Consider the following 9,037-nt stretch of genomic DNA (forward strand, 5'->3'; position numbering starts at 1 on the left):
TATATATATATATATATATATATATATATATTTATATATGACAATACGTTTTTTATCATGCAACTTCTTCAACTGTTTGTCTTCTTTATATGCCTAAGCCTCAACTTTTATAGTTGATAATGCAAAGAGTAGCGTTTACGCTCAATGATGTAAACAAAATGTGCTAGTCCGTGTCACATACTCATTAGTGAATCATGCCTTACAGTTTCGAATTGGATACACTAAGGGCAGTGACTTTAGCCTTAAACAGTAAAAGATTTGTTCGGTGTAAAAACAATATATATATGTACACGTTATGAAAATTATGAAACTCTGCTTTCAGCTAATTTTAACGAACGAATTATGTTATATGGCACGAACAGATTAATTCTCATTGAATTATTATATTTGTAAAATATCGGCCATAACTTATTGTGTGTATATTCTCTTGTACATGATGTAAAGGTAGGATACTTATGTGGTATTCGTACATTATCTTATTCTCCCACTTTCTCCTACATTATTAGTGAACGAACAACGCAAATATCTAGTGATTTTTGTATTTGTTATGAACCACTACTAACGTATTGCTTTTCCTCTGCTAAGTCGCAAACATGGAAGGTTCAATTTCGTACGAGCGTGAAAGTTAATCGTAAAGTATGTAGAAAACGTGCATTTTACACGTGCACCCTCAGTTCAACATGCCTTACACGATATTCAACACATATGTTCAAGGGAAAAAAAACGTGAAAAAGGGAAACAGCGAACTAAATAAATTTTAAAAATACTACTGCAATCGATCAACTTCGTGAAGAGAGTTAATATGTAAAAATATTTCGTTTCTTGGTAATATTCAATTTTACAAACAGAATAAACTTTACAAAATAAACTTTATAAGCAAGATGCTCGTAATATCTCAGGTTTTTCGAGAAATTAATAATAATGAAAAATGAAATGATCCAAATGCACTTACAAGGATACTGCATCTAATAAATAAATACTTACAAGATATCTCTGTGTGAACATTACTAATACGAAAAAGAAAAAAAAAAAGAACGATTGCTAAACACCTTAACGTGTCCTATAGTATTATTCATATCTTTGTTTTAGATTCTACGGTACATGGTTCCAATGTAGTAAGTCGAGAAAGAACCGTTATGAACACAATATATATGTTCGTTTCGTACGTTTAAACTTGCGGTTTTAAAGAGCGATTTCTACGTAACGCCGACGTAATAATTCCTTGTGTGAGTCTTACAATAGATCATTGTTCGCGCAATTGTAAAATTAATGTCCACAACACTAATTCGATCTTCTTACGTTTAAATTTACATCAATAAAAGAAATAGTCGTCATTGTCGTGATACATGTGTCTATAAATTCATGAATACTGTAAATCGGACTATATCTTTCACATACGCAGACATTTTCAAATAAAATCGTAGTGTTTATATTACGGAAAAAGAGGAACAGTATTCGTATTCGCCCAAACGATACGTAGTCTTTCCATACGTTTAATGTAAAACGTGAATTGGATACCGCGCGCGTGTGTATGTGTGTATGTGTTCAGTGATATGCATTCTGAAAATATAAAAATACGTAACACTTCTTAAATCTGTATACAATGGTATTCTGAACTCTTTTATCCATAAAAGTGCCTTAAATGCAGCTTCTCAGCCAATCGAAATTTCTAAGCCACTTTCAGAGACACCTGTATCAATAAAAGACAGTTTAGAATAGGGCCAATGCATCTGTGCTGCTATGCAAAAATCATTCTCATGAATAACAGAAGTTAATTGAGCGAAAACGAACTGTTGGCAACGCGGAATTACAATTTATTCGGCATGTGTAACATTTTAAGAAAATATGACGTTTTGGCCAATGGGAAGTAAATTTCGTAAATTATGTAAAATTTAGATCATTAAAGTAAGATATTTTTGGAAATATTTCACTTGTCAGAACGCCAAGGAAGCTAATCGTTACTATGAATCAAGTCGTCAGCTGCGCAGGTTTCATCTTGATCACCTTGTCTTAAATTTCGAACATTAATCTTTGGCACAGTATATCAATTAAGCAAAACTAATTATAACTACATATGAGAAACAATAACATAAATGTAACATTAATTTACATGTCACAATTAAGTGTGTGTCCACACGAAACGCATACATACAACATATACCTTCTTTGTTAACTAAATCTATATCAAAATATCTGCTGAAACAGATTTCGATGCATATATGTGTATATATTTGTACGTACATACGCGATGAACATAAATATGTACGTATATGTGTGTGCATGTGTATGTTTTTGTCTAACGATTGCTTGAAACACGTCAAAGTTTGTCGAAAAAAAGGAAATAGAGATGTAATATAAATTTCGAGAAATTAACTAATTCTTTATCATTAAAAATGTGTTTTATATATAGTTTTTAATCTATATATAGATGTAGAAAATACATCTATATGAGTCTACCTATATGAGTAGAATTATATTTGTGTGTGTGTGTGTGTGTGTGTGTATAACAATACAAATATAAATATATATTGATATTTACACTTGTAATACACATTACACGCATGTATTACACATTAGAGAGATATATATTTATATTTATATCCTTTATATTGCTAGTGAAAGTAACTATATTCGGGACGTCGTCTTTGCGGTGGTGGTCAGTTCGTTTGATGTGTATTACGAGAATTATACTTACGTATGCTGTACGCAAGTATATATACATACATCTTATCTCTAACATTCACACTTTGTCCTTGCGTTACGACAAAGAACCATGTCCTTTTTTCCTTTTCACTTCACTCTTAGCTATTACACCTTTGTACACATAGCAGTTTGTATCTATTATAGAAAGAACGATATATATGTATATTTATAAATATATATCGTATATGTGTATATATGCACATACGGTATATGTATATCGTATGCGTGTATATATATATATATGTATGCGTATACATACACACGTATATAACAGCTTCACAGTTAACAGTAAGTGATAAAATAAAACAGATCAGTCCCAACTACCACCACTCGCCCCATCGTCGAGCACATCTTCCACATCGGAGGCCATACTTTCATACAGGAAATCCGATTCTGCTAGGAACTGTTGACTTCTTTTGCTTACTCCTAACTTGCGTTTCTTTGCCGCTAATGCGACCTCATCTTCTGCTGTTCGCTCCTTGCGGAATTCGTAGACTAGTGGATAAATATACTCAATCGCCGCTTGAACCGAAGCGACGTTGGGCGCTGTGACGTAATATATATATATAATTATTGCGTATTGATTTTGTCTTTATATGCTTGACATTATTATTCATAATTGTACCAATCGTAATAATCGTGAAAAAAGCAATATATATATATGGTGAACGTAATTTTTGTTTTTATATTTGGGCGTATATAATAGAGGAACAAAATTTTGTACAATTCTCTAATATCTTTCCGACAGTCTGTGATCCACAGTAATCGATTGGATGTCTTAATAATACAAGAGATATCAATAGCTAATATGTTCTATACTGTAACAAAGTATCCGATAAGCGTACGTACCAGTTACAGTAACGCTTCCTGTAGAAAATATCTTTAACGTAGCTTTTGGTTCTTTTAGCTTGTATGTAACTCCAGGATGTAATTCTGGTTCATAACTGTATATGGAAGAAAATATTTATTCAGCAATTTGGGTATTTATATTAATGATTGCATACATTATTAAATTGATTAGTAGTAAAATTTATATTAATTCAATGCTGTTGTTGTATCAATAATAATTATTGGGCGAATTATTGGATCAGCTGCATATTTAATACGCGACCCTTGTTGAGATTAACAATGTTTAACTAGCAAAGCACAAGTTTCCTCGTGATTGGTCAACAATATGTTAATACGCGTTAAATTTTATTATTGAATTAAAAGAAACTGACTAAAAAAAAAATGATATTAACAAGTTAAATAATTTGTTTATACATGTAATATGAAATATATAATATTCTCTCTCTTTCGGAATAATAATATAATTATTAATCGATAATACTTTCATACTTACTCTGCATTTTCTTTATGATATACCGAAAATGACGTTATCTTGATAGCAAATGGCATACAACAAGTGCCAAGCACATTGACCACCCTGTAGTTATTGAATCTCACTTGAAACCCAAGTTTCTGAAGAGAACGGGCAAACCTACGCGCTGCAACTTTTGCTTGAACTTCGCTGGTTGCACCTGTGCAAGTTACCTTACCAGATGACCAAATAGATGCTGTAGTATATGGTCTTCTTAATTTCATTGTTATCATCTGAAAATATTGCACATAAAAGGGATCTTATGTTGCGTGTGTATGACATAAAAATATAATATTATATCTCAAATATATAATTTCTGTAAGTAAAAAAAAATAATCAAGAGATGAAATTATTATGTAATATATTCAATTGTCACAACATATTGTCATAATAATTATAATAATTATCATAATATGATATTTACATAGAATATAATAAAAAACTTGCTGATAATGATTGTGACTGATATGTTGCATAATAGAAGTAAAGCTTGAATATGCAAATATATGTATTGAATAATTTATAGATGTGTGCACATGTGCGCGCGCGTGTATGTATATTACACATATAAATACTTGCAAGTCAATATCTTAAAAAATATAGAATGGTAAACAAGATGTTTTCTAGTTATGGAAACTTAAGATATACTTTAAAAAGAGTCACACACTAATTTGAAGAATAGCAAGAAAATCATTTTAGATGATAATGAGAACACGAGTGTGGCATAACAGATGCATTGGTCTACTATGCTAGCGGTTCCGGGTTTCGATCCCAATAGGGGCCAAAATATTTAGGCTCGTGTCTCCTTTCGGAAGGCAATGGCAAACCACCAAGAGTATCCTTATAAAAAAAAAACCTCTTTAAAAACGTTACCACTCGGAACCGATGTTAAACTGTAGATCCCATATGCCTGTGTATAATCAGTATGCACAAGCATGTGAGAGAGAGAAGTCACCTTACACCTGGCCACATATATAGGACTAGAAGAAGAAGAATAAAATATTTACGATAGAAATAGATTTCTATCACAGAATTTTGCGTATTCGACTGAATGCGATTAAATCTATGTAGTTCGATGTTTGTAATCAAGTAATGTAAGAGCAAATTCAAATTCATTTTCAAAAGTTTGCAGCTTTTCTTCAAGATACTTTTCCGAACTGCAAGTTTCGCTTTCTTCAAGATATTGACTTGCAATACATCCCTGTGACGAAACAGTCCGCACATGATAAGAATTACTGCAAAGTGTAATAATGTAACATAGGTAGTTAACATACTCCATTTTCCCTTCTGTATTCAACATTGGATCCTTTAAGAGCTATTTCACGTAGGTTCAAGTGACACCTCACACTGAAACTGCAAACTACGTTATTAATAACTATATCGAGCTCAGGAGGTTCTTGTTCCACCGAATCCACGTAGGGCTGAAGTTGACCCTCAAACAGTCTGTCATCCTTTTCTTCTGCACACTCGTCGGCATTGTCCAGATTATTAACATTCTCAACATGATTGAGCGATCGGTTGCTTAGAGGTTTCATGCCATTCTTTTGAATAGCAGTTGCCATAATATCATGTACCTGAAACAGATGTCAAAGTCGAGCCTTGAGGATCTCCATGTGCACTTGGTGCAGTCTCAAAATCATCCGTTCATGATCTCTCATAGCGTCTCCTCGTTGGTACTTGAGAAACACGGTGCAAATTAGTCCGCGACTAGGGACTCGGATCATAACAAATTGATGAACTCCCAGCTTAATGACCAACAACCGATCTAATTACGATAATCGTGTACGATACTTTCGACCAGTGGAGACCACGGAGCGGGGGCGAGACGTGGGCCCGATGCTCTACCGAAACGACGGAATCGGGAATCTATTCGAAGATCACGATGTTCGTCGTGGCCGAGTAGACGTACTTTGAAACCACATTCTTCCATCGACAGGGTCGCCGAGAAGTCACGGGCGATGCGTCGAGGTACACAACGCTCCTCGGCGCACCTCGACACACGTGCCCGTTTGCGCGCGCACTGCACGGGAACGAGAGGCGAAGCAGCTTTTGCACTGGCGGCCGATAATTTCGGCAAATTCGGGGTGTCGTAGCCGTGTTCGAAAGCGGCGTGAGAGCTCATAACGGCGCGACGGAACGCGAGGAACGACGGCGACACGCCACGACGGTCAGCGACTACCGAGAATGTTCCGCGACGAGACCGCGTTATGTTCGCTGATTCGGATGGTTCGATAGTGACTGAAGCATGCTCGGGGACTTACGTGTGTTTTGTCGCGCTTCCCAGCTCCTTCCGGATCAAAAGTTACTTCTTTGTTGACAATCGCCTGAGGAACGCAACGTTAGTTCAGCAACCATTGCCACTGCTCGCAGCCATATTCGCTAGACTGGCGAACACTGGCGATCTAAGCTGGTGGCCGATGGATCACGGACCTTCCCGTCGCGTCATTAGACGACCGAGTGCAGCGGTAAATTCATCGACGCCACATCAAAACGGCCTTAAGCACTCACTGTTACCAGGCAGAATACGGGGTCGGCTAGTGGCTCTCGCAGACCAGCCCAGCGCGATGCGACGCGCGATAATCCAATGAACGTACTGCTTTTCTAGAAGAGCTACACGTTCATTGGATATCGCGCGTTGCGTGTCGCATATCGCATCGCGCTGGATGCGAAAGCCAAGAGTGATCAACCAATCAGTATGTTTCTTTAGGTTTACGTATTCCAAAAGACGATAGAAATGACGATAAGTTTGGCCTTAGTTCTGGTCTACAATAGTGTTTTAAGCCTTAAGATTTAAAAAAACTGACTAATCATAGTCGTTTATTATAAGAATAATTGATCGCGATTAGTCAATTTGCTTAAGGCTTACGTTTTGAAGCAAGATTGTAGACAAGGGCAAACATTTGAAACTAACTATTTAAAGCCAGCGGCACACGATGCTTATTTACGTGCTGGATGGAAATATTGCGTTTTGATTGGTGTATTTCCATCCAGTAAGTAATCCAACATGAAAACAAGCATCGTGTGCCATTGGCTTATTGTTTACAGCAATCTATGTATGAAGGCGTTAATTTTCAGAGGGAAAGAATGATTAATATTAGTTAATTTTTTATTTTTAAGTAATATTTAGCGATAATTACATAATTAGAATTTGCCGTTGGCAATTCTGGAGATTAATCGTCAATTAGAATCGGAATTTAATGATATCCTTATTGTCTAATAGCGCGATGCTAATTAAGATTTTTGAATTACTTGCATCGTGTCCATATTTGTCGTTGAGTCATAACATTTAATTAAATTTGATGAAATGATAAAAACATATGGAATATTAATTTATATTTTATACATTATTTTACATTAAACGTTAGAAATGCCATAATATCTAATATCGAATCAATCATCTTTTGAAATAATACTTGAGACATCATTATTGTTTTTTTAGAATAATGAACAGTTACGATGCGTAAATATGTCAGCGTGACGCGAGCGACTGCAAAATCCCAGCTACTCTGTCGTAAAATATTAAGGTCAATAACATTATTGCTTTCTAGCGATTAGTAATTCTAGTCGGCACAGTCGGTATTGCAGGAAGTACAAAAACACATTCATCATGTAGGCAATGATGATGTTCACAGTCCGATCATACATTCAAAAGAGATCCGAAGAGATGCAGGTGGTCAGTAAGATGGGCCCTTGGGAGGAACAAATAATATCTTACGGTAAATTTAACACTATCTCAAGTACCTGAATACCTATATTGAGTTACGAATACCGTCCACACTGTCATTCCCTCGGGGCAAACGTCCACGGTGCTGGATCTCGGTCCACGTTTGTCGGCGGGATATAACAGGTACTAGAAATGATTGCAAATGTTAGTAATTTCTAGTAACCTTATATCCGGCCAGCAGCAATTCGAATCGAAAGCTATCGTCGATGGACGCGAACTTTTGCTCAAGAAACGTCGGAAGTGACGAGATGAATCCTCCACCGTATCCGGTCGGTATCCCGTCAGATCAAGGTAACAGATCAGCCGACGCCTCCGACAGATGGCGTCACCGGCGGTCGGCGCGTGCGTCTACGCCGTGAATTCCATTCCACCCATAGTCTCTCTCTTGGACGTCGACTGCGCCTGACCGTGGCACGGCGGACAGTGTATATACAAACCGTCAACGACACACGCATACACACGTCTCACATACAGGTATAGCATTCATACGCAACGCGCTTCGTACACAACGGCACTGTACCGTAGCGGTACCGTACGACGGTGGCTGGTCGCGCGTCTCTCCGAGTCCGGTGATTTCCTATTGTCTCCCCGATGATGCCTTGGTGATAACGACGCCTCCCACGCCACTGCAACGAGCCGCACGTATCCGGATCGGTAAGTAGGCGATTCCGATGATGACGATGATAATGCACGCGATTGTCCACGCCCAAGGCGGAGATCGGTATCGCGAGAGAATCGCGCAAAGTGACGGCGACAGGCGTGGACGCGACGACGAAGCGACGACGGTTCGAGCGACACGACGGCGATCAATGCGATTCGCGGGTGTGCCCGCGCTCTTTCCTTCTGCCGTGTTCTTACGCCCGTTCTGCCCGTCGCGCGATTCTCTCACGCGCGGTGGCTCTCGGTCCTCCCGGAAGGACGCGCATCTTCGCCCTCGCGCTGGTACCTGTGTGACAAGGGCTCTTTTCGAGCCCATCTCCGTGTTCCTCGCGCTTCCTGCGAACGCGTATGAGCCCACGGACGGACGGACGGACGGGCGGGCTCTCCGACGTGAGAAGCCGCGAAGGAAGGGCGAGAGGTGACATCATCGGGAGTGAGACTACGTTTGTCGATCGTAATATTTTCGACGCACACACGACAAGGACCAAGGCTCTCGTCGTCTTCCTCGACTTGAATCGCCAGGATCGGCCGGAGGTCGCGCGCGAAGTCAACGATATTCGTCGCGGGGTTTTTTTTTTTTTTTTTTTTTT

General features: G+C 38.2%; 2 protein-coding genes and 1 long non-coding RNA gene across 5 annotated transcripts in view; 1 reads left to right on the forward strand and 2 right to left on the reverse strand.

Moving 5' to 3' along the window:
* Positions 1–43: 43 nt before the first annotated feature.
* Positions 44–6,513, reverse strand: LOC106743762 (TATA box-binding protein-like protein 1). The gene is made up of 5 exons (XM_014617955.1): positions 6,325–6,513; positions 5,338–5,637; positions 4,046–4,296; positions 3,553–3,647; positions 44–3,249 (listed from the first exon to the last, which is right to left on the reverse strand). The coding sequence occupies exons 2-5, from the start codon at positions 5,623–5,625 to the stop codon at positions 3,014–3,016; spliced, it is 870 nt and encodes a 289-aa protein (XP_014473441.1). The 5' UTR covers positions 5,626–5,637; positions 6,325–6,513; the 3' UTR covers positions 44–3,013.
* Positions 6,514–7,379: 866 nt separating this feature from the next.
* On the reverse strand, positions 7,380–8,095 carry LOC106743750. Its single transcript, XR_001374392.1, has 2 exons — positions 8,006–8,095; positions 7,380–7,913 (listed from the first exon to the last, which is right to left on the reverse strand). It is a non-coding gene; the product is annotated as an uncharacterized LOC106743750 (long non-coding RNA).
* Positions 8,096–8,174: 79 nt separating this feature from the next.
* LOC106743749 (neuroglian) overlaps positions 8,175–9,037 on the forward strand; it is a 15,041-nt gene continuing 14,178 nt past the window's right edge. Inside the window, exon 1 of one of the 3 annotated variants that reach the window (XM_014617917.1) lies at positions 8,175–8,441. The gene's annotated coding sequence lies outside the window, so the exon portion shown is untranslated. The remainder of the gene's footprint in view (positions 8,442–9,037) is intronic. The other 2 variants (XM_014617921.1, XM_014617920.1) reach the window with 2 other exon arrangements.

The sequence above is a fragment of the Dinoponera quadriceps genome, unplaced genomic scaffold, assembly GCF_001313825.1.
Source record: "Dinoponera quadriceps isolate SergipeBrazil2010 unplaced genomic scaffold, ASM131382v1 scaffold690, whole genome shotgun sequence".
Classification (NCBI taxonomy): domain Eukaryota; kingdom Metazoa; phylum Arthropoda; class Insecta; order Hymenoptera; family Formicidae; genus Dinoponera; species Dinoponera quadriceps.